A 25,638-nucleotide genomic window follows, 5' to 3' on the forward strand; every position below is an offset into this window, starting at 1 on the left:
TACAATTTTCAATTTTTATTGACTTTTTGGACAATTTCATTTCCAGTGTCATCCATATTTGTTTCACTTCTTCTTGTAATGGTTTTTGCATAATCTTTCATATAAGGCTAGAATGATATAGACCAGGATTAGACAATGATGTCATATCTTTCAGGAAGTGTGCATCACCGGAAAAAATAAAAATAAAAAAATGAACCACCCACTGCCATGAACTGAATGAGACGACTGAACATTTATCCACAGCATTGTACTGTACGCCTCCTGATCTCCTCGGGACTGTGACATCACCTCTGGGGTCTGGTTTATATCACTCTAGAGCTAAGGCTGATAAGAGGGCCATTGCTATGGTTACAGAACAATCTGCATAGCAACTGGAAGACAAAAAGGGACTGGACACTGACCCCGGGTAGGTAGCAGGATGAGTAACATCACTAGACAGAAGACAGTTCATTGGCACAGAATGGTCTGCTCTTTTGCTTCCGAAAGCCACGAGTAGAGAGTTAAAAACTTCATTTTCAAAATGTCACAAAAAAAAAAAAAAAAAAAACTACAGTATGGAACAAGTATGGTACTTTAACAGTTAGTGTGTAGGGTATTGAAACTTCTGGAGCTCTAGTGTTGCAGTAGGATGATTACAGTACAATCTCCAAAAGCATCTGGCAGTTTGAGAGAGAGTGTGTGAAATAGTATATCTGTAGTGAATCACCCCTCCAAAACAAAAAAAGTTCAACAAATGAATAAGGCTGCATGATTACAACACATCACTACCTGGCCAGACACCTCACAAGCACAGTAACAAGCAGACAGGATGAAAGACTGGAGGACAGAACCACTCCGATGCAGCAATAAGACTGAGACCTGAATGAGATGACGTAACACAGTTCCACGAGGAGTGGAGGGAGAGCAGTTGAAAACAGACAGCTGGCCACCACGGTGGTCAAGCTTCTTCACTTCAAATCAAAAGCTGAAAATGGTCAGACGTGCGTTAACATGTCGCCAGAGGTAAGTCAACTCCCTCCCTCCCTCCCCCAGCCCCACACACCCTGCAAAGGCAACTAAGGGGCAGCTCAGTAAACCTAAGAAGCGTTGCTTGGGTTCCCTTTAACAGCTTTGGATTTGGTAACACATTTCAAAATCATTATGAAATGTCAAGTTTCGGAAAAAAAACACTGAACGTCTACCTGAATATAGACATAACCCAACAACCCAGCAATGTTTCTTATAATAAGTATAATTTGTTTGTTTTTTTTTTTGTTACAGAAAGACCCATTACTGAATGCAAGAAGACACAAAGCTGAAGTTACAGGTCCAAATACAGTTTGGTTGAAAGCATTTCAGACTACACCGTAAAATCTACAAAAAGGCAAACCAAGTTATGTAGACAGAAGAGAGAAGCATGAAACATTTCCAGGACTGCAGAGACTTCTGTGGGGGAGGGAGGGGGGGTCAGCGGTCAGTCCAGGTCCATAGGGTTGGGGCAGGCGATGGAGGGGAAGATTGTGTCGTCAGGTGGAGGTGAGGGCCGTCTTGTCTCCTTCGTAGCAGCACAGCTCTGCTCAGAAGCGCTTGGGTCCCCAGGGAGAAGCCTTGTTGGTGGCCGCCACAGGAGCACCAAAGCTGGGGAAGTCCTCTGAACTGCTCATGTCTGGGGCCTGGAGAGAGAAAGAGAGAGAGAGAAAGAGAGAGAAAGAAAAAGAGAGACAAAAAACAAGTACATGTCAGTGATCATCGAATGACAAATGACTGCATTCCAAAACAAATCAATGAAAAAAAAAATTATTTTTTATAATAAGGACAATACAAACGTATCCTGGATCCCAGATCTGTGCTAAATACAATAACCACAGGAAAAAATATGGCAAGACATTATAAAAAGATACGGGACCAGGCTAGCACAAAAAAAGGTAAATGGGTCAGATTTGTCAAAGGAGGGGGAAAAAAAAGAAAAAAAGATTCATCACCTCTCTCACCTTCTCACTGCCAGTTTGCCACGGTGCCTCCCTCACCACGAAGCCTTTGGAGGAGCCTCGCTCTCGTCCTCCCTCATCCATCGAGGACGCACCGCGGTCACCAGTGGGCTTCATGTACGTCATCTTAGATTCATTCTCATTCACGTCAGCCATCTGAAAACAGGTTTGATTTTTAAAACGCTATGGGGGGGGGGGGGGGGGGGGGGGGGTTGTTGAAGGTACTCTACATTCAAAGGGAATCAGAAAGTGTGTTCAGTCAAATGAAGAACCAAAGATTATCGTGGGGGGGGGTCACAGAGGACAACGCATCACAGAGGATATGGAGAGCCGTGGTGGACACCAAGGGCCAAGAGGATTAAGTCAATGGAGGATGCCCAAAATGGCTTTCAAAGCCCAGGGTGAAGTTTCCCCCTAAGTACAGATCAAGAATCAGCTTCCCTTCCTGAAATCCTAACCTTACCCATTAGTGGGGGGGGGGGGGGGGGGGGGGGGGGGGGAAGAGACCCAGGATCAGCATTTAGGGGTAAATTCACCCTCCACCACTTCGACAAGAGTACTCACATATTCCTCTTCCAGGTTGAGGAGGTGGTCGATGGCTTCGTCCACCAGCTCAGGACGACCAGTAACAAACACCTGATTGGGGTCAGCAGCTCCGGGCTGGGGGAATCTCAGATCCACCTAAAACAAAAACACAGGAAGAAAACATGGTCAGTTCATCTGGTCATTTAAAGTGGAGGTCCTATGTGATGTTCCTCCAGAAACAAAAATAGCATTAATAAATACATTAAATATATATATTTAATAAATACATTAAATATATATATTTAATAAATACATATATATATATTTAATAAATACATTAAATATATATATATATATATATATATATATTTTTTTTTATTTATAAATTCTTGTCTTTTGTCCATTTCAAATGAAGCCAAAGAGGCATTTTTATATGAATCCTGAAACACATCAAACAGTATGTACAGATTGAATACGTTGAATAGATTCCCAGAATTCAAAGCGACAAGGCAAGACTACCCTGTAAGATCTGTTCCCACAACCTTATCCAAGACAGACGAGCCCTGGACTAAAATCCTATTTCAATAGACAATTTTCATGGAGCATGCATTTGAGTCCAAGACTGGTATTTATGTATCAGGGAAACTAGCCCACTGATAAAGGCCACCCCCCCCCCCCCCCTCACCTTGAACTCATCCATGATCTTGCGGATGCCTTTGCCACGGGCCCCGATGATACGGGCGTGGACGCGGGCGTCCAGGGTGATATCCTCGGAGATCATCTCCTCCAGCTCGTCCACGATGGCCTGGATGGCATCCCTGGCAGCTGTAGCCTTGTGCTCATACCCCGTGATGGTGATCTGGTCCTGGTGGTGGGGGGGGGGGGGGGGGGGGGGGGCATGTCAGGACTATAGAACTTACATGAGGGGAACATCAAGTTGAAGGCTTTCAATGAGCATTTCCTCATTTACTTGCATAAACCCACCCCCCCACCCCAACCCCATTGGAGAAGATCCAAGACCAATTTCCTCTGGCTTTCAACAATGCTTTTTTTTTTTTTTTGTTGCAAAGGACAAGTGGCTTGAGGACAGAAGAATTGACCACAGACGGTGTACCTGGTTGTCGTCGTTCTTGTCTGGGAACTGGATGTTGACGTCGTGTTCCGTGCGGATGTTGGTTATTTTGGCCCCCTTACGGCCAATGATCTTGGGGTGATACTTAGGATCCACAGTGATGGTCAACTTGAAGCTCCTGAGGGACTGCAAATGAGCGACGAGCACAAAACATCCCCAGTCAGAACCATGTCACTCGTTCGCCTGGTCTTACAGCCGGTTTTGGGGGCCGAACGCCAGATGGCATAACAATGACTCGGCAACAGACTTAGTAACTTGTGATTGACTTGCAGTCCAACACGTTTTAATACTGTGGTTCTGAGATGTAGAAGAGCAGTGAAGAGAGCAACACGTACCCGATCCTCCTGCTCAGCAGTCAGCTCTTTAACGCGCTCCAGGAGACCCTCCTTAGCGCGGTCCAGGTGATTGGCCAAGCCAGTAATGGAGATTATGTCGGACTGCAGCTCAGGAGCAGGCACTTGAATATTAACCTGGCGGTGGAGGCAATAGTAAAAAAAATAATAATAATTTTAAAAACCATTACAATGTTGAATCAAACATCCAGACAGAAGAGACTGTATCCTGAATGAGTCCCATTTCAGCTACTCAACTAAATTTAAAAAAAAAAAATTAGAATACATTTAAGTAAAAATTGACAATGAAACTACTCACGTACCTCAAACTCATCCATCATCTTACGAATTCCACTTCCTTTCTGCCCAATGATGTAACGGTGAAGCTCAAAAGGCACTTCCACTTCAGTGGTGACAGGGACCAAAGCCTGTGGGAAGAAAAGGTAGTGAAACACAAGTTGAACTACACATGGAAAAAAAACACACTGCTCTATACGAGTCACATATAACCTCCGTAAAGAGAGTTTACTGTACCAGCACACAGACAGACAATTTCAAAATGTCCAAGAGAAGGAGTGACCTTGAGTGCCTCCACAGCAGCCTCGCATCGCTCCTTGCGGCCAGAAAGCACGATGACGTCACACTTCTTCGGTGCAGTGGGATCCACAGGTGCTGCCGGCTCTTCAACCATCTCCCCGTTAGCCTCTCCATTCTCCTGCACTGCAGCCTCGGCCGGGGGAGCTGGGGAAGAAGAGAGGGGGGGGGGGGGGAAAGGTTGATTAGAGAGAATGAACCAGGCAGTTGGAACAGTAGAAATCTGAAAGACTTGCTTCAAAAAAAAAAAAAAACCTTCTCTTAACAGTCTAGGATCATTACATTTAGGTCATGTAGCAGGCGCTCTTATCCAGAATGTCTTACACAGTGCATTCAACTAAACTAAAAAACAAAAAAAACAGTAGATCAACCCATACATCAGTCATTGCCTGTAAAAGTCTTTGAGTGCCGATCTTAAACTAGTCAAAACTGATCCCATAACAGCCTCAGCCTCCTCTGACTCTGAATTACTGCCCGAGAATGACGGGGTGCTTTACCCGCTGGGCCTCCTTTCCCCGGGCCGTCCACTCGCTCAGGGAATTTAATCTGCACGTTGTGGTCCCTGGTGATGCCCTGGATACGGGAACCTTTGGGCCCCATGATGGAACGGTGGAACTTCTGAGGAATCACACACTCCATGGTCACCTGGGCATCCTGGAGACAGAGGAGGAGGACCGTTAGCCAATCAGAGAGGACGGGCTAGTTATGACATGGGCATCATGGCACTGGGTGAACGAGACTAAAAGATTGATGCGTCCTTATGTCCCAGGGGACGAGTATGAGGCAGTACCGCCTGAGACTCCCCCCTCATCAGTGGGGTCACCAGTGTTCTATGTGAAATGTCAGCTCTAGTGTGACTGTGTTCCCATCAGGAGTGACACCAAAGACCTGTGGCGAACACAATCAACAACCTCTGCATCAAGACCGTTGCTTTCTGAGGCGTTAACCCATGTTCAGAGAGAGATCTATACACACACACACACACACACACACACACAGAACAAAATAATATATTAAAAACAATTGTTTTCCTTAAGGCACAAAAAGCTCCTCAAATTCTGTGCACTAATTTCTTTATATCCCTGTTAGTGAACATTTCTCTTTGCCAGGATAATCCATCCACCTGACAGGTGTGGCATATGAAGCTGATTAAACAGCATGATCATTACACAGGTGCACCTTGTGCCAGGGACAATAAAAGACCACTTTAAAATGTGCAGTTTAAAAATCACACAATGCCACAGATGTCAAGTTGAGGGCGTGCGCAATTGGCATGCTGACTGCAGGAATGTCCACCAGAGCTATTGTCAGAGAATCGAATGTTCATTTCTCTACAATAAACCCGCCTCCAAACTCATTTTTAGAGAAGTTGGCTGTACATCCAACCGGCCTCGCAAACGCAGACGTTATGGCGTCGTGGGGCGAGCGGTTTGTTAACAGTGTCCCATGGTGGCAGTGGGGTTATGGTATGTGCAGGCATAAGCTACAGACAACCAACACAATGGACAGAGATACCGTGACGAGATCCTGAGGCCCATTGTCGTGTCATTCATCCGCCGACATCACCTCATGTTTCAGCATGATAATGCACGGCCCCAGTCTCAAAGGATCTGTACACAATTCCTGGGAGCTGTAATTGTCCCAGTTCTTCCATGGCCTGCATACTCACCAGACATGTCACCCCATTGAGCATGTTTGGGATGCTCTGGATCGACAGCGTGTTCCAGTTCCTGACAATACCCAGCAACTGTACAACCATTGAAGAGTGGAACATGTCACAGGCCACAATCAACAGCCTGACGAAGGAGATGTGTCGCGCTGCATGATGCAAATGGTGGTCCCACCAGAAACTGACTGGTTCTGATCCACAACCCATTTATTTTTTTAATAAAGGTACAGTAGATCTATGACCAACAGATGCATATCTATTCCCAGTCATGTGAAATCGATAGATTAGGTCCTAATGAAATTTTATTTCAATTGGCCGATTTCCTTATATTGAACTGTAACTCTGAACAAAAAATCTAAATACAACAATTTCAGTGTAAATGCCAGCTGAAAAGTACTAGTGGTCAGGTTGAGACCCCGATTAAGAGCAGGACCACGGAGGCCATGGCCTTGAGAGACACTGGAGCTGGGCCGTGGAAGTGGAATCAAAAGGACAGCCCTTTTAGGTAAAACACCGAGGTAAGTCTCCAGTGGGAAAAAAAATAAATCGGTCCTAAATAAGTTCGTAAAGCCCTGTGAACTCACCAGGTCCTCGATGATCTCCAGCATGCGTTTCTTGGCTGCCTCCACGCAGTCTTTGGCTCCCTTCAGAGTGACCTTGTCGCTGTTGGCGCCGCTCCTGGGGAAGCTCACCATCACGCCGCCGTACTCGTCAGCGATGTCCCTCAGCACCTGCCCACGGCGAGCCACAAAGTACCGGTGGTGCTTGGGGTCCACATTCATTACATCCTCCACCACGTTATCCTGAGGGATGACAAGCAAGCACGGGGTTTAAAATATTCAAAATGTGTCAAACTAAAACACAGTGAGTGTATAATCTAAAGTTTGGGGTCAGTATCGAAATGACAGTTTCCTCCCTTACACTCTAAAAAATACACAGGAGAGTTTGATTCTGCTGTAAACACAAGTACGTAACATCAATACAAAACAATGCTGTCAGGAGAGTCTTTTGATAGGGGGGAAAAAAAAACAGGAGAAATTGACTAATCAAATCAACAAAATGTATTGATAATTTTTTTTATTTTTTATAAGTCTTTACCAAGCTCTTGATGAGTTCCTCCAGTTCCTTCTGGGCCTCTCTGACGGCCTCCTCTGTCCCCACCACGGTGATCAGCTCCTGGTCCTCGTCATCAAGTGTCGGGAAGATAATCCTGGCTCCAGTACTGTCACGTACTTTACGGATGTTACCGCCTCCTTTACCGATCAGGAACTTATGGTACTCTGGCTTGGCCTTCAGCTCAGCCGTGTGACTCTTGGTTTGCTAAGGGAAAGAGAGAGAGAGAAGGAAACATTTCTAGAATGTGCTGCAACATAATGGTGGAGCTGGTTAGTTCAGTTGACTTCTTTTAAAAAGTGTACATGGACTACTGACGACCAGGTTTGGGATTAGGGTGACCACGTCCCAGATTGTACCGGGACAGTCTCGCATTTTGGCTCTTTATCCCCCTACCAAACAATTATGTGCCGTATTTTACCAACAAATTAAATCTACAAAAAAAAATGTTTTTATCAAATAAATTGTCGCCTCAGAGGTGTCGGTTTCATTTATAACTGTCCCAGAGTTCCTGTTAGAGGACTGATAATCATCATAAGGAAACGAAGAAGAAGAGACTGGCAGTAGGGTAAGTGAGGTAGTGTATAGTGGTTTATGGTCATCCAACCACTAACACAGTTAGGAAGGTTGTTCAGGAAGGGTCCAGTATCGTGTTGAGGAGTTCTGACCCGTTGTCTCTCTGGACCTCTGTGTCCAACTATAGAACCGACTATTGGGGGTTTGAGACCCCTTCACAGCCTGTGATTGGCTGACCAGGTCAGCCAATTACAGGCAAGGGAGTGTTCTAGAAGGGCCCTTGGCGACCCCCTAACAACGCCAGAGGTCCAAAACCAGGGGATGGTAGCCTCTGCTGGGCTGGAGAGTTTCTCTCTAAAGTTTGTGGCTGTGTGTCCCAAGGCCAGAGAGGGTTTTTAACAAGTCCATGTGTCCCGTATTTCATTCAGACATTCCAACCGGTGCCGTATGTTGTGCTTATGACCAGATATATCTTAAGGACGTGGTGCTGGTGACGTTTAACACTGTTCCAATCGTCGTTGAGATCTGATATTCCGCGCAGCGCAAGATGACACGTAGGCCAACGTCATATCGTCAACCAATCACATTTGTCGAATCCTTTTTGGACTAAACTCCAGCTAAACTTGGAGAGGACCGCTAACTACTTACAAAAAGCGTGCTTCAAACGAATAACTACCATAGTAAGTAGGCCTAAGTAGCTGTAGCCTTATTAGACAAAGAGAAGGTCATTTCACCACACTTGGTAGGCTCTCAATTAGCTTGTATAAAACAGCCAGTCTCTCATTTCCGCATCACTGAATTTTGCACTTCAAAATCATCCCATATTTGGGCATTTTTAAAATGTGGTCACCCTAGTTGGGATGAACTCTATTTCAATTGCTTTTTAGTGAAGGAAAATTGGGAATTTCAGTTTACTTCCGGAAACTGAACCCAACCCTCATGACAACCATAGCCAACTGAACAAATAAAAAAACAAACCTGGTCCTCAACCTACTGATAAGTAAAGCCTAAATAAGATAAGAACAGGATCAAACCTTATCCTGGGCCAGAGAGAGCAGCTGTTTCTTCGCCTTCTCCACCTCCTCAGCAGGGCCCCTGATGGTGACCGTGTCGATGCCGGAGCCCTCGGTGGGGAAGTGGATATGGACGCCGCCACACTCTTCCATGATGGAGCGGACGAAACGGCCCTTAGAGCCAATCAGGGAGTTGTGCAGCTTTGAGGGGATGGACACCTCCATCTCTGTAATGTTGGCCTGGGTGGGAGGGACACAACCGTGGCATATGTAGTTCACCGGGCACAGAACGGAAACATGGTTTCGTAGGAGAGAGAAATTAGAAACGTACGAACATTATATCCTTATCGGCATTGACATAGAAGAACACAGGCCATCTTAGATGGCAATCATCCTGAGAAAAGCAAGTAACTTACCAGTTCTTTCTGGATAGACAGGATGCGGATTCTTGCGGCCTCACAGTTTTCCTTCTTGCCGGTGATGACGATCATCTCAGAGTTGCTGTTCTCGGCAGGCAGGTCAATCCTGGTGTTAGTTTCCTCACGAATCTGGAAGGAATTACTTTGTCACGTAATACCATTTCCTCCTCCCCCTTATTTTAAAAAGCCTGAAATTGTTTAAGAACTGTTCCCCCCAAAGTAAGTTTAAATTCATAATCTTATTAAATGAGAATATACACCTTCTTGATGTTGGCGCCACCTTTCCCAATAATGTTCTTGTGGAATTGTTTGAAGATGGGAACTGAGAGAAAGAAGCCATTCTCCACCTGAAAAAAAGACAAAAATCAAATCGTAGATAAAACAGCAAAGCAAGATTTGACATGTTCAATACACTTAAGGAAAGAGCTATCAAAATCATACAGAATCAAATGAAGTACTTCACCAGCACAATGTCTTGAAAGCCAAATGTACTTAACACAATTACACTAACCTTATTCAATGTCAAAAAAATAAGTTAAAAGTTAAACCTAGTTGTCTAAACGATCGACTCTGTGACGTTTTGTTTCCTGATCTACATACCATGTCAGCAACCATCTTCGCCATGAACTTGGAGCATTTCTCCACCTCATTTCTTGGACCACGCAACTGAACGATGTCACTCTTCGCTGCCGGGTCTGGGAAGTTGATGATGACCTGCAAATCGACACATTATTACTTTATGTACAGCTTGGAAAACTTTAAATATATACCTTCTCATATATATATATATATATATATATATATATATATATATATATATATATATATATATATATATATATATATATATATATATATATATATATATATATATATATATATATAGTAAGTGCTCATCCTAACCAAAATTAACATAGTTGTTTACTGTAACTATACAGCAAAATGTTATAGCTGTATACACTGAAGCATTTTATAGCATTTACCAGAGCCACACATGTACAGCTAGTCTAAATATATGGATCTGGCACACACGATCGTCATGGCTTCTAAGGCTGCGTTTAAAATCAGGCCCGGTTCTGAGCTTCCCTCCCCACCCCTCCCACTAATTGGTCTTTTGAGCCATAAAATAGAAATATATATATATTCTGCTCTGTTAATAATTGGGCCAAAGAGCAGAATCGTGCTGCCTGTGTAAATACAGCCTTGCTGACTGAAGTCTCACTGAGCCACGGTCTACGGCGTCATCGGGAGCGTTGCCACGGCAACATGGTTTGCGACTCACCTCAGGGAACTTGTCACGAACGTCCTTGATCTTCTCCCCTTTTTGGCCAATGATGGCTCTGTGAAAACGCTGTTCAATGATCAGGTCCTTTGTACGCTCGTTCTCCTGCAAGAGAGAGACGAAAGGTTGAGGGACAACTCCCACGGGGACATTTACAGTGACGAGAGAGAGAGAGAATCGTGATACTCACCATGCGCGACGCTAGCTCAAGCAGCTCCTTACTGGCTTCCTGAACCCCCTGGGGATCCCCCTCGATGCGGATCAGGTGGCTCTTCTCGTTGTCAGGGGGGATACGCACAGACACCTTGTGCAGATCTTTGATGCGGTTTACTGAACAGGGCAGGAGAATAAAAAAGTCACCCACCATTTAGTAATACGCTAAATATCTTAAAATACATTTGTGTATCTTTTTATTTAACATCTTACTCGCCCCACTTCTCAAACCAACCCCTGCTTTGCTTAAAAAAAACACTTACTGTTGGCACCGCCCTTCCCAATCAGGTGTCTGTGGAATCTGGGGTCCACACTGATCTCCATATAATCCATGCGGCTCACCTAGAAGGGGAAAGGAAATACAATCATTCATTTGATGCCATGTTTAACTAAGTCCTAAAACCAAGGAAACCAGTGTTGTTTACACAGTCTGTCGTTGGGACAATGAAACAAACTAGGCCTAGACTCAGATTAAGCCTACTCTTTAACTACAAAGCTAAAGCTCAAGGGAGACTCTCCATTGAATGCGCTTTAGCCCAGTAATCTAATAGGCTTAATCTGGGTTTTGGTAAACGGACGTCTGCATGGAGCCGACGAGGCTGTGCCTGGTCCGACTGCTTGGAGCGGACGAGGCTGTGCCTGGTCCGACTGCTTGGAGCGGACGAGGCTGTGCCTGGTCCGACTGCTTGGAGCGGACGAGGCTGTGCCTGGTCCGACTGCTTGGAGCGGACGAGGCTGTGCCTGGTCCGACTGCTTGGAGCGGACGAGGCTGTGCCTGGTCCGACTGCTTGGAGCGGACGAGGCTAGCCTGGTCCGACTGTATTCAGACGGTCTTTACCAGGTCAGTGACGATGGCTTCCATCTGACTCTGCACCATCTGCATGTCTTTGGTGGGGCCTTCCAGGGTGATCTTATCCTCGCCCTCAGTGAACTCAATGTGCACCTGCAATACACAGAGAAAATACCAAGTCAGACCGTGAGCTGCATCCCCCTCTGGAACAAACACACGCCAGCCACACACACACACACACACCTTGGGCATTTGCTGGGTAATCTTGGCCAGGTTCTGCCCCTTCTTGCCAATGATGAAGCGATGAAGCCAGGAAGGAGCTACGACTGAGGACACAGTATAGCTGTTGGCCTGGGAAACACACAGGGTCACGTTTAGAAACCGAGAACCCACTGAGGTCATGGGACATCCTCTTGGACCAGAGGCCCTGAAAAGGTGCTATGGTTTACACGTTAGTCATTTAGCAAGTAGCCTTATAGGAGATCTACTTACAAGTACATTCAACTAAGGTAAAAAAAACACATTCATTCACATTGCAAGTAAAACCTTTAAAATAATAATAATAATAATAATAATAATAATAATAATGCATCTACCTTGGACTAAACGTCAGTGAATGCCAGGCCCAGGCCGTGTGAAAGGTGCTGCGTATAGGTGTAATGTATATCTACCATGGCCCCAACTTCAGTGAGGCCTGTATAGTACGTACTGTGTAGTAGTGTGTGTTGCAATGTGTAACATATCTACCTTGGCCCCAACTTCAGTGAGGCCTGTATAGTACGTACTGTGTGTTGCAATGTGTAACATATCTACCTTGGCGTAAACTTCAGTGAGAGCCTGACCCAGCCGGTCTGGCTCCCCGCGCAGGATGACTGTCTCCGAGTTGCTGTCTGGGGGTGGGATCTCGACCGAGACGCCAGTTTTCTCCAGGATCTCCTGCAGGGTGTTTCCTTTGGGGCCGATCACGTACTTGTGCTGAGATTTCTTCACCTCTACCGCGATGGTGGTGGCATTTTTCTGCCGGGAGAAAAGGGTAAACAGAGCACTGGAAATTAGTGCAAAGATCAAGTGTAACTTGGTGCATTTGACAGTTACAAATATACCATTTTGAATATGTATTGGTCCCAAGTCAAATAAAATGTCAAATCTGAAAAGAAAGAGACACAGTCTAAGACTGCAGTCGTGCCACTGACACTAGTAGGAACCTTCACAAGACCTCAGATTACGGAGACAACTGAAGTCACGCCCTGGTACCCTGGGGCTACGTGACAACATTCCATACATGTTAAACGCAGACACTCAAATCATTCCTGTTTAGCACAATTTTAGCTAGCAGGACATAACAGTTGAAGTCTGAAGTTTACATACACCTTAGCCAAATACAGTTAAACTCAGTTTGTCCACAATTCCTGATATTTAATCCTAGTAAAAAAATCCCTGTTTTAGGTCAGTTAGGGTCACCACTTTATTTTAAGAATGTGAAATGTCAGAATAGAGAATAATTTATTTCAGCTTTTATTTCTTTCATCACATTCCCAGTGGGTCAGAAGTCTACATAAACTCAATTAGTATTTGGTAGCATTGCCTTAAAATTGTTTAACTTGGGTCAAACATTTCAGGTGGCCTTCCACAAGCTTCCCACAATAAATTGGGTGAATTTCAGCCCATTCCTCCTGACAGAGCTGGTATAACAGTCAGGATTTTTAGGCCTCCTTGCTCACACACCTTTTCAGCGCTTGGGGGTCATTGTCCATTTGGAAGACCCATTTGCGACCAAGCTTTAACTTACCGACTGATTTCTTGAGATGTTGCTTCAATATATCCACATAACAGATGGCATCATGAGGGAGGAAAATTAAGTGAAGTGCACCAGTCCCTCCTGCAACAACGCACCCCCACATGATGCTGCCACCCCCGAGCTTCACGGTTGGGATGGTGTTCTTCGGCTTGCAAGCCCCCCCCTTTTTCCTCCAACATAACGATGGTCCTTATGGCCAAACAGTTACTAGAGGACATTTCTCAAAAAAATACAATCTTTGTCCCCCATGTGCAGTTGCAAACCGTAGTCTGGAATTTTTTAATGGCGGTTTTGGAGCAGTGGCTTCCTTGCTGAGCGGCCTTTTAGGTTATGTCAATGTAGGACTCATTTTACTGTGGATATAGATACTTTTATACCTTTTTCCTCCAGCATCTTCACAAGGTCCTTTGCTGTTGGTCTGGGATTGATTTGCACATTTCGCACCAAAGTACGTTCATCTCTAGAAGACAGAACGTGTCTCCTTCCTGAGCGGTATGACGTCTGTGTGATCCCATGGTGTTTATACTTGCGTACTATAGTTTGTATAGATGAACGTGGTACCTTCAGGCATTTGGAAATTGCTCCCAAGGATGAACCAGACACCTCTAATTGACTCAAATGAAGTCAACTAGCCTATCAGAAGCTTCTAAAGCCATAAAATAATTTTCTGGAATTTTCCAAGCTGTTTAAAGGCACAGTCAACTTAGTGTATGTAAACTTCTGACCCACTGGAATTGTTATAAGTGAAATAATCAGTCTAAACAATTGTTGGAATAATGACTTGTGTCATGGACAAAGTAGATGCCCTCACCAACTTACCAAAACTATAGTTTGTTAACAAGACATGTGTGGAGTGGTTGAAAAACGAGTTCATGACTCCAACCTAAGTGTATATAAACTGACTTCGACTGTACCTTCCCCTCCAATCACATTCATCATAGCAATAGTAATATTTGCCATAAAGCAGGTTCAAAAGGACCATAACATTTCATATTAAAATCCTGTTGAAGACGACAGAGCATAGACCTTACACACCTTCCCCTCATAAATCTTCTTGATCATAGCCACAGCAAGGGCCACCTGCTCTTTCTCCCCAGTAATGACGATCTCCGTCTTATTGACGCTGGGTGGAGGGACGTTGATGCGGGCTCCCGTCTCCTGCATCATATCTGCCACCAGCTTGTTGTAGGCACCAGTGATGAAGGGGTGGAACACCTTGTCGATGTTCACCCTCTCCACAGCACGCTTGTCCTGGAGAAGGGGGGGGGGGCAGAGAGCAGACAGTCGTCAGCTAGGTTGTCCAACACGTCGGACTGATATAACAATTTCACAAACTGAACTGGCTCGCTTTCCGAACTGTGTTCATGGCAGTGTAATTACAGCGAGGCTAGCGTTAGTGGTATAGGGGCATGTTCATTAAGTGGGGTGGTTAACTTAAAAAAAAATGGCCGAAATTATAAAAAGATAGTTTTAGATAAAAAGGTAACAGATATGACCTGAAGTGGAAAAAAAAAATGTTGTGCCGCAAAGGATTCCATAGCGAGTTAAAGAGGTCATTGTGTGATAGTTTACTCTCCACTCGCTAAGTTGTTCTAGACGATGACACTAGAGCGATCGCTAGGTGACTGATACGACACCAGGTTGGCTACCTGCTCGGCAGAGATGAGCAGAATCTCGTGCTTGGCCTTCTCCAGGCCCTCCTTGGTGCCCGAGATCTTGATATGGTTGCTGGGGTCATCTGGTCTTGGAATCTGGATCTTGGTGGCAGTCTTGAGCTCCAACTCCTGCAGCTTCTCCCCATTCTTGCCGATGACAAAGCGATGGTGTTCTTTGGGGATTGCCACAGTAGCTGAAGCCTGGTGTAAAAAAAGAAATTATATATATTTTAAAAGCAACATGAAGGAAAATATGTTTATAAACCTAAGTTAATATTACCACAAAGGTAAATAAATAAAAGTAGTCACCTTCGATTAACTTCAGTAACAGTGCATGAATTCATATTGAAATGTGATGACTCATTTCATTTTTATTTATTTAGCCTTGATAGTCCACTCAGTAAGAATTGACACTTTTTTTCCCCAGGGAGTCCTGAGGTGGGGGCCTCAAAACCACACACTAATAGTACAACAGTTGGGAAATCACAAAGATCAGTCTAAATGCATCTCTGATATATACAATGCAACCTATATTGTTATAATGAATACAACAACCAAATAAGAACTCATCCCATCTACACAGACCGGAGTCTGCAGTCGGGACACCAGCTACACTGACCTGAGTCTGCAGTCGGGACACAATCTCCTTGCGGGCTTTCATCACTGCGTCCAGTTTCCCAGACACCATGATGGACAGGCCCTGGTCTTTAGCCATGGAGAGTTCCAGGTGGGCTCCAGTCTTATGCATGATGTCCACACAGACCTTCGCCTGATCTCCTTCACCGAACTGGTTGATGTCCTTGTACTTGCGCTCTTCCAGAGGAACGTGGAAAACCTAGCGAGAGTCATAAGTTAGCAGAGAGCAAACATCACATGTTTGAATAGACTTTTTAAAGGTCTACACACCCAGGTTTACCAAAGGCAGAAGGAAGTGTTATTCGCTACAACAAACATGGTGCAGTGTCCCCAATGGTATCCCTATTCCCTACATAGTGCACTTCTTTAGACCACAGCTCTATGGGCTCTGGTCAATAGTAGTGCACTATATGGAAATTAGGGATACCATTTGCTACAACAACAGTTTCTTACTCCTCCAATGCAACAAAGTGTTGCGTAAATGCTGCAGCTAACCTGGGTGACGACAGAGGGGGCGTAGCTAACCTGGGCGACGACAGAGGGGGCGTAGCTACCTGGGCGACGACAGAGGGGGCGTAGCTACCTGGGCGACGACAGAGGGGGCGTAGCTAACCTGGGCGACGACAGAGGGGCGTAGCTACCTGGGCGACGACAGAGGGGGCGTAGCTACCTGGGCGACGACAGAGGGGGCGTAGCTACCTGGGCGACGACAGAGGGGGCGTAGCTACCTGGGCGACGACAGAGGGGGCGTAGCTACCTGGGCGACGACAGAGGGGGCGTAGCTACCTGGGCGACGACAGAGGGGGCGTAGCTACCTGGACGACGACAGAGGGGGCGTAGCTACCTGGGCGACGACAGAGGGGGCGTAGCTACCTGGGCGACGACAGAGGGGCGTAGCTACCTGGGTGATGACAGAGGATTTGAGGGGCCGGATCTTGGAGGTCCAGGCATTGACTGGTTCCTGGGTCCCCTCGGGTGAAGCAGCCTTCTCAGGCAGCGGAGGGAAGGCATCCTTGTAGGCTGGGGCCTCCTCATCTCCAGCAGAACTAGACCCTGTGTCAGAACCATTAGAAACAAGCCACCATATTAAAAAAAAATATTAAAAAAAATAAAAAAATCACTGACTACGATTGTCTGATAAATGACAGGTACATGATCGGTTAAACGGCAGTTAACACAACTCATGTCTTGTCTTGGGTAGCATATTTGTTGAGATGGTCATTGATAACTGAACGCCAGACTACTCTACCCAGAGGAACAAATAAAAAAAAACTCACCACCTGCCTGCTCTGCAACGAGCCCAGAGCGGTGCTCGTTGAAGCTTTCCTGCGTAAGTACAGCGACTGAGCTCATGGTCGAAATCCCACGTTTACACGGAGTACGAGTGTGTCACTAGTAAAGGAAAAGAGGTCATCGTTAAATCAGGGTTAAAAAAAATACAACAAAATAGCCTGCATAGCTAAGACATGACAGACTCAAAAAGGGCAAGATCATTAAAAATCATTGATGTCTTTATATAAGGCCTTGTCTCATGGCTAGAAAATACAATAAACCATGAAAACAAATAAACCACTTATAGTTAAGGGTTAAATATATAGTGGTACAAAAACACATTTATCAGCTTGAATGGACTTTGATGTTAGGCCCCACTGACTTATCTACCGTTATCAAAAGAAGCCATGCCTTTCCAGGAGGGATAATCTATGTTCTAGCTATTACCTATTTCACACAGCAACACTTTCTTAGAATGTCTTGACAAATAGCTTTAGTGCACAGATTAGGCCAATTTAGCATAACCAAGAGGACAAACTGACTCATTGCAGTAGCAACATGTGATGTTGACACTACACACTGATCTCTGTTCAGTTCAGCATTTCCCACACTAAATGTTAAGGTTAGGATTGGGGGTGAACCTAAAGGCCTGCTGATAGCGATATTAATCTGGTGTGGATGGTTTCAATTTACTGTCCAAAACGCATTGTACGCAGCAAGCAACACAGCCAATGGACCGGTTTGTACCTTTAATAAAAATAAAATATAAATTAAATTCTCCATTCAGGTTGCAAAAGTATCGATTTCCTCCTTAACTAGATTTAATGGCGAGAAGGAAAAATAAATATTGGAAAACGTGTACTTTCTTAATGAAACGCCATTTCCGTCACCATGTTAGTGGCTAATGCTACTTCCTGATGTTGTAGGTTCAGCAAGAGGTAAACAGACTGATGCAACCTGATTGGCTGACCGCGATACACAACATCCGGAACTAGCATTCCTAGGCATTAGCCACTTTATCACGGTGATGGAAAATTGTGTTTTACAGAAAGAATTCATATTTTTTAGTCTAGTTAAGAAATTCACACCATTACAGCCTAACTGGAGAAAGTCCTATGTTTAAACCTGTCCACGTGAGATATGAGTGTATTGCCGGCTGCATGCAAATTCATCTGGACAGTAAGATGGAAACTAATCAAAATTGACATCTGCCTGCCTCTGGGCTAGGGGAGGGGAAGTGGAGCCTAGATCTGTACCTAGGGTAAACTTCACCACTACCTACATGAACAAATTACCTCGACTAACCTGTACCCCCACACATTGACTAGGTACCGGTAACCCCTGTGTATATCGCCTCTTATTTTATTGTGTTACTTTTCTTACTTTAGTTTATTTGGTAAATATTTTCTTAAAACTTCATGAACTGGTTTAAGTGCTTGTAAGTTAGCATTTCACAGTAAGGTCTACACTTGTTGTATTCGGCACTTGACAAATACATTGATTTGAACAACTAAGTTGAGTTGTTGGCCTAGGCCTTTCTAAGCTGGGTGAATGAGCTTTCCAAGGTTAAGAGGATTTCCCCGCTGACCCGTTCAGTTCATCCACCCACTGGAGCTTCCCCTAGGTACAGATCCAGGATCAGCTTCCCCCTCCCCAGTCCTAACCAAGTAGATCAGACTAGACCCTTAGCACATGCGCTAGGTGTAGGGTGAAGTTCTCCCAGGACACTCCACTTGGGTCAGTTTTGTACTTGCCCCACTAATGGTTAAGGTTAGGATTTGGCAAAGGGGGGGGGGGCCTGAGAACATTTACTAGGCTATTCCTCTGCAAACTAGTTTTGCTTCAAATGAATGAGAAGCAGTGTGTGGGGGGGGGGGCTTTATACATTCAAAATAGAATCAAACCAATCACATAACATCTACTTGAATGGGAAGGTCCACTCTAGTAATTATATTTTGTACTGGCACACAGCACAGTCAGTGGAGATGGTGCCTGGGATCCTTAGCATGGCATTAGTACAGCTGTATTCACATGCTTTCCAGAGCAGCACCCTTTAAGGGGCCTCTTCCTTCTAGGCTAGGCATCTTTAAGGCTGAGCAGGCCGAGTCAGTGGTGCTTTAGCACAGTGAACTACATACAGGCCAGCCCAGGAAAGCCATACTACTGGCGCCTCATTGGTTTAACATGGAGCAAGAAAAACAGCCTGGAAACGAAAAATGTAAAACGTTGAAAAGATTTCACAAGGTAGACTACTGAAGTGTTTCAAGCCTTCTCTAGAAAGATTATTTGAGAATGTTATATACAGTACCAGTCAAAAGTTTGGACACGTATTCATTGAAGGGTTTCTTTAATTTATTTTTTTACATTGTAGAATAGTGACGACAAAGCTATTGTAACGGATGTGAAACGGCTAGCTTAGTTAGTTAGCGTGGGCGCTAAATAGCGTTTCAATCAGTGACGTCACTTGCTCTGAGACCTTGAAGTAGTAGTTCCCCTTGCTCTGCAAGGGCCGCGGCTTTTGTGGAGCGATGGGTAACGATGCTTCGAGGGTGACTGTTGATGTGTGCAGAAGGTCCCTAGTTCGCGCCCGGGTATGGGCGAGGGGACGGTCTAAAATTATACTGTTACACTATGAAATAACAAATGGAATAATTCACACACACCCCCCCCCCCCCCCTCCCCCTCTTAGCTGTCATCCAGACAAGCACACTCAACCAGCTTCACGAGGAATGCTTCTACACCTGCATTGCTTGCCGTTTGGGGGTTTTAGGCTGGGTTTCTGTACAGCACTTTGAGACATCAGCTGACGTACGAAGGGCTATATAAAATACATTTGATTTGAATGCTTTTTCAGTCTTGAAGTTCAACATGTGCTGAGCACTTCTTGGCTGCTTTTTCTTCACTCTGTAGTCCAACTTATCCAAAACCACTTCAAATTGGGTGTAGGTCAGGTGATTGTGGAGGCCAGGTCATCCGATGCAGCACTCCATCACTCTCCTTGGTCAAATAACCCTTACACAGCCTGGAGGTGTGTATTGGGTCATTGTCCTGTTGAGAGAAAAAAAAATGATAGTCCCACGAAGCGCAAACCAGATGGGATGGCGTATCGCTGCAGAATACTATGGTAGCCATGCTGGTGAAGCATGCCTTGAATTCTAAATAAAATCTTAGAGTGTCACCAGCAAAGCACCCACACTTTCTCCTCCATGCTTCACGGTAGGAAACACACATATGGAGATCATCCACACTTCCTCCATGCTTCACGGTAGGAAACACACATATGGAGATCATCCACACTTCCTCCATGCTTCACGGTAGGAAACACACATATGGAGATCAGCCATTCACCGACTCTGCATCTCACAAAGACACAGCGGTTGGAACCAAAAAAAGCTCAAATTTGGACTGACCAAATGACAGATGTCCACCGGTCTAACGTCAATTGCTCGTGTTTCTTGGCCCAAGCCAGTCTCTTCTTATAGTTGTCATTTAGTAGCGGTTTCTTCGCAGCAATTCAACCATGAAGGCCTGATTCACGCAGTCTCCTCTGAACAGTTGATGTTGATATCTGTCTGTTACTTGAAGTCTGTGAAGCATTTATTTGGGCTGCAATTTCTGAGGCCTGGTAACTCTAATGAACTTGTCCTCTGCAGCAGAGGTAATTCTGGGTCTTCTTTTCCTGTGGCAGGTCCTCATGAGAGACAGTTTCATTATTCCGCTTGATGGTTTTTGCGACTGCACCTGAAGAAACTTTCAAAGATCTTGAGATTCTCCAGATTGACTGACCTCCATGTCTTAAAGTAATGATGGACTGCCGTTTCTCTTTGCTTATTTGACCTGTTCTTGCCATAATATGGACTTGGTCTTTTAACAAATAGGGATATCTTCTGTACACCACCCCTACCTTGTCACATCACAACTGATTGACACAAATGCATTATTAAGGAAAGAAATTCCACAAAGTAACTTAAGGTACACCTGTTAATTGAAATGTCATGAAGCTAGTTGAGAGAATACCAAGAGTGTGCAAAGCTGTCATCAAGGCAAAGGGTGGCTACTTGGAAGAATATCAAATATATTTTGTTGTTTAACACTATTTTGGTCACTACATGCTTCCATATGTGTGATTTCATAGTTTTGATATCATCACTATTGTTCTGCAATGTAGAAAATGGTCAAAAGAAAATAAAAACCCTGGAATTAGTAGGTGTGTCCACCTACTTGACTGGTACTGTATACACTAATTCAAAGTATTGCAATGAAATCCAGATAAATCTGACAAGCATCTGGTTTGTGATTGACCCAATAATATATAGCGTGCCACCCCCCCCCCCCCCCCCCTCTCTCCCCCTCTCTAGTATTCAAAAAGTAAATTGTCAGCTTTTGATCTTTATTTACTGAGCCAGTGGATGTGGCCAACAAGGCCATCTATTCCACTGCCTCCCATTTGAAAACTGCAGGTTAGAAGGGACTGCAGCATGGCTATAATTAAGAGCTTAGAGTAGTGTCACTTCTTACCAGCTAAATGGTCAGTTACCAGATAATCCGTCCTGTAAAGCTGCCTGTTCGTGTCAGCCTGCCAGCTTTTGCCTGAAAAGCACAATTAATAAATAAAACATACTGGTTTCACAACAGACAGTCACGTGATAAAATACTGGACATTCAATTAATAGATTAAGTGGTATATTCACATGTGAGGATTTATGGGGTGGGGGGGGAAATTAAACTAAGCTTTGACATCCAATTAATGGCTGGAGGGATCCCCCTATAGAAGTAGCTAGCATACAAATCTGGGCCTACTTGCTTGAAGGTAAAATGTAGTTTAGAAATAGATAAACCAAACATTGTTGTTTGATATTAGACCATTGTATTGACCACTAAGTATTATATTCTACTACTAGACTTGGCCAGCTTTGTCATATTAGCCTAATGAGGTGTACGTTGATACCTATTCCAGTGAGGACCACAGACTCCATTAAATTTGGCCTTTAAAATCTAATGCTAAATTAGCCTCATTCATATAAACAGGCATTTATTGAACTTTCACCCTAGTTCGTCAACAGTGATAGATTTAACGTGTTGGTGTTTTGCAGCTGAAAAGCTAAACAAGACATAGCTAGCTAACGTTAGCTAGCCCACTGGCCTACTTCTCTCCCTCATTCACAAGCTAGCAAAAAAAAATAGCTAGTTAGCTGGCTAGCGTTGAACCAAAAACAAACAAAAATACATAATTACCTAGCTAAAAAAAAAATAATCAAACGATGTGGAAAATTTGACAGACTATAACACGACAACAGATGAATATATATAAGGTAGCTAGCTAGCTAACCGAGCAAAGACATGTTAAAATAGATAAGCCAATATTCCCTGGTTCCCACCACCACGGCTAGTAACTGCGTCGACAAATGGACGCTTTAACATAAAACATATCTAAATAAAAAACGTTATTTGCGAAGTATTAGAAAAATAAAAAAATAAAATAAAAAAATAATTGCATTCCAGTAAAAAAAAAAAAAGAAGGTAAATGTAAACGCCCTATTGCGTTTTGTGTTTGTGAGACATTACTTGTACTGAAAAACTTTGTGTCGTCGCATTAGTTTCCTCGGTAATAAAACTGGTATAAAACTTGGACCGTCCGCGGTAATGACACGTAGCTGCAGTGCTAAGCGGCTAACTAGCTCCGGAGGCTAACAACCAGTTGTACCAGTGAAACTCATTATTAAAAATGTAATAACATTTTAAAAAAAACATGAAATCGAGAACAGTGTTTAGGTCTTACATTTTATTTCTTTTTTAAAATCAAAAAATAAATTGATAGCTACATATATTCTCCCATTTTAATACGGAAACGTTAGCATCCACAATAAAAGCTACACAAAGTCCACGTAGGCATTAAGGCAGCCGAACAAGGGCAGAAATGACATGGAGTCGACTCAGGCCAGAGCACATTTTTTTTTTTAAGACAGTGATAATATTTCACTGCGTCCTCGACAAAACTATCAGCCCCTCCAAATTGGCTAAATGTCGACGGAAATAATGAGCACATCGTCTTTAATGTTCCTCGTACACGTTACATTGTGAAACAATTTCTTAGCTACTTACTCGTGTTTATGTTCTCGTCTGCCCTGGGTGGTGCAGAAGCTGTGCTGAAACTCCACTGGCGAGAAGGTGGAAGTGTAGGCCGAAGGAGGGCTATATACCTGCACCACCCTCCAATCCTATCCTCTAACGTCACGCCAAAGAGCCTCTGATTACAGATTACAGATTTGTCATACAGTGAGAAGAAAAAGAAAATAGTATATTTTCATTGTAACACTATGACTACATTTGATTATGATTTAATCGTGTGGTGTATGTATCTGAAATGTTTCAGTTTTATACCGAATAGTTTTTTAAAAAATCCTACAGCTTGAGAAATCAAACACACATTATTAAACTCTTGACGAAAGATGACGTTTCATAAACCCCGAGTAGCTACAATTCAGTTTTTTTTTTGTCGCTATTTCTGATGCGGTAACTGTAGCCGAAAATGCGATGAGTGACTGTAACAAGTATTCTCAGCTGACATTTCATGCGTTTTGCAACATTGTAGCCAGTTGTTACATTGTTGTTGCACTGTCGCAGATAGTTAACCCCTAGTTCTCGGTCGATGATGTGGCTATAGGATTCGTGAAGCACTCGATGACGCCTTTAGTATAATCAAATGTACACGTATGCATTTTACTTTATTTACTTTACATATCTGTGCTTTAAAATGAATATCTATTTTTGATAGTCCAACTCATTCACATTTCCTTATAAATACGCCATTATAAATGAAGGATAAATGAATGAATGACGAATAAACCTTTTGGACAGATACTTTCTGATAAATAAGTCTTGACAATTATCGGCGCCTTTAGCAATGGAGCAAACGGAGCGGCTGCATCCCACTTCCAAAATAGGGGTGCGAACGTGTGTTTTTGCACAACCACTTTTTTTTTACCAGATAATTATGATCCATTTGGTAGCCATTTTCAATGACAGCAAATAATTTGAGCTAGTCTGTATTCAAATAGATATGTCCATTTTATATACAGGGTTGAGTCGGTTACTTTCTAATTGTAATCAGTTACTAGTTACCTGTTCAAGTAATCAGTAACACAATTTTTGGATTACCCAGACTCAGTAACGTTATCTGATTACGTTCCGTTACTGTTAGATTACTTTCCCCTTAAGATACATTAGAAGAAGACATACATGTGTATTACCAATTGAATGACATCTATTTGCAGGATAAATCAATGTTAACATTAACATAGCTGGCCATATATGGATGTTACATTTTATTTTATGGGTTGGTTATGTAGGCTTCTTCTAACCCATCGCTTTCTACTACATATAATAATAATACGCTTAAATTACAGTTGAAGTCGGAAGTTTACATACACCTTAGCCAAATACATTTAAACTCAGTTTTTCACAATTCCTGACATTTAATCCTAGTAAAAAGTCCCTGTCTTAGTTCAGTTAGGATCACCACTTTATTTTAAGAATGTGAAATGACAGAATAATTGTAGGGAGAATGATTTATTTCAACTTTTATTTCTTTCATCACATTCCCAGTGGGTCAGAAGTTTATATGCACTCAATTAGTATTTGGTAGCATTGCCTTTAAATTGTTTAACTTGGGTCAAACGTTTCAGGTAGCCTTCCACAAGCTTCCCTCAATAAGTTGGGTGAATTTTGGCCCATTCCTCCTGACAGAGCTGGTGTAACTGAGTCAGGTTTGTAGGCCTCCTTGCTCGCACACGCTTTTTCAGTTCTGCCCACAAATTTTCTATAGGAATGAGGTCAGGGCTTTGTGATGGCCACTCCAATACCTTGACTTTGTTGTCCTTAAGCCATTTTGCCACAAATTTGGAAGTATGCTTGGGGTCATTGTCCATTTAGAAGACCCATTTGCGACCAAGCTTTAACTTCCTGACTGATGTCTTCAGATGTTGCTTCAATATATACACATAATTTTCCTCCCTCGTGATGCCATCTATTTTGTGAAGTGCACCAGTCCCTTCTGCAGCAAAGCACCCCCACAACATGATGCTGCCAGCCCGTGCTTCCCAAAGCCTCCCCCTTTTCCCTCCAACATAATGATGGTCATTATGGCCAAACAGTTCTATTTTTGTTTCATCAGACCAGACGACATTTCTCTACAAAGTACGATTTTTGTCCTCATGTGCAGTTGCAAACCGTAGTCTGGCTTTTTTATGGCGGTTTTGGAGCAGTGGCTTCCTTGCTGAGCGGCCTTTCAGGTTATGTCGATATAGAACTCGTTTTACTGTGGATATAGATACTTTTGTACCTGTTTCCTCCATCATCTTCACAAGGTCCTTTGCTGTTGTTCTGGGATTTATTTGCACTTTTCGCACCAAAGTACAGTACGTTAATCTCTAGGAGACAGCACGCGTCTCCTTCCTGAGCGGTATGACAGCTGCGCGGTCGCATGGTGTTTACACTTGCGTACTATTGTTTGTACAGATTAACATTGTACCTTCAGGCATTTGGAAATTGTTCCCAATGATGAACAAGACTTGTGGAGGTCTACAATTGTTTTTCTGAGGTCTTTTCTGATTTTGTTTGATTTTTCCATGATGTCAAGCAAAGAGGCACTGAGTTTGAAGGTAGGCCTTGAAATACATCCACAGGAACACCTCCAACTGACTCAAATGATGT

At 43.7% G+C, this 25,638-nt stretch overlaps 1 protein-coding gene across 2 annotated transcripts; it reads right to left on the minus strand.

Moving 5' to 3' along the window:
• Positions 1-23,163, minus strand: hdlbpa (high density lipoprotein binding protein a). Of its 2 annotated transcripts, none has more exons than XM_036978909.1 (28): positions 23,029-23,163; positions 21,445-21,516; positions 16,932-17,046; positions 16,556-16,707; positions 15,638-15,853; positions 15,013-15,219; positions 14,399-14,614; positions 12,379-12,582; positions 11,809-11,916; positions 11,614-11,718; positions 11,039-11,117; positions 10,753-10,892; positions 10,563-10,667; positions 9,881-9,994; positions 9,541-9,627; positions 9,278-9,409; positions 8,883-9,101; positions 7,318-7,539; positions 6,804-7,022; positions 5,048-5,204; positions 4,537-4,697; positions 4,280-4,384; positions 3,960-4,094; positions 3,607-3,750; positions 3,178-3,357; positions 2,532-2,648; positions 1,971-2,123; positions 1-1,652 (listed from the first exon to the last, which is right to left on the minus strand). In XM_036978909.1, the coding sequence occupies exons 3-28, from the start codon at positions 17,005-17,007 to the stop codon at positions 1,557-1,559; spliced, it is 3,849 nt and encodes a 1,282-aa protein (XP_036834804.1). In that variant the 5' UTR covers positions 17,008-17,046; positions 21,445-21,516; positions 23,029-23,163; the 3' UTR covers positions 1-1,556. The 2 variants fall into 2 exon arrangements, with proteins under 2 accessions (XP_036834804.1, XP_036834803.1); XM_036978908.1 differs by having other exon boundaries at positions 1,962-2,123.
• Positions 23,164-25,638: the final 2,475 nt, after the last annotated feature.

This window comes from Oncorhynchus mykiss, chromosome 5, assembly GCF_013265735.2.
Source record: "Oncorhynchus mykiss isolate Arlee chromosome 5, USDA_OmykA_1.1, whole genome shotgun sequence".
In the NCBI taxonomy this organism is placed as follows: Eukaryota; Metazoa; Chordata; class Actinopteri; order Salmoniformes; family Salmonidae; genus Oncorhynchus; species Oncorhynchus mykiss.

Bases quoted from the DNA above. Each gene is read 5' to 3' on its own strand.
- hdlbpa (XM_036978908.1), bottom strand. From the start codon at position 17,007: ATGAGCTCAGTCGCTGTACTTACGCAGGAAAGCTTCAACGAGCACCGC. The intron at 9,628-9,880 runs GTATGTAGATCA...TCTTTTTTTCAG, and splicing joins CGAAGATGGTTGCTGACATG to GTGGAGAATGGCTTCTTTCT. The intron at 4,385-4,536 runs GTCACTCCTTCT...TTCTTCCCACAG, and splicing joins CTGCTGTGGAGGCACTCAAG to GCTTTGGTCCCTGTCACCAC.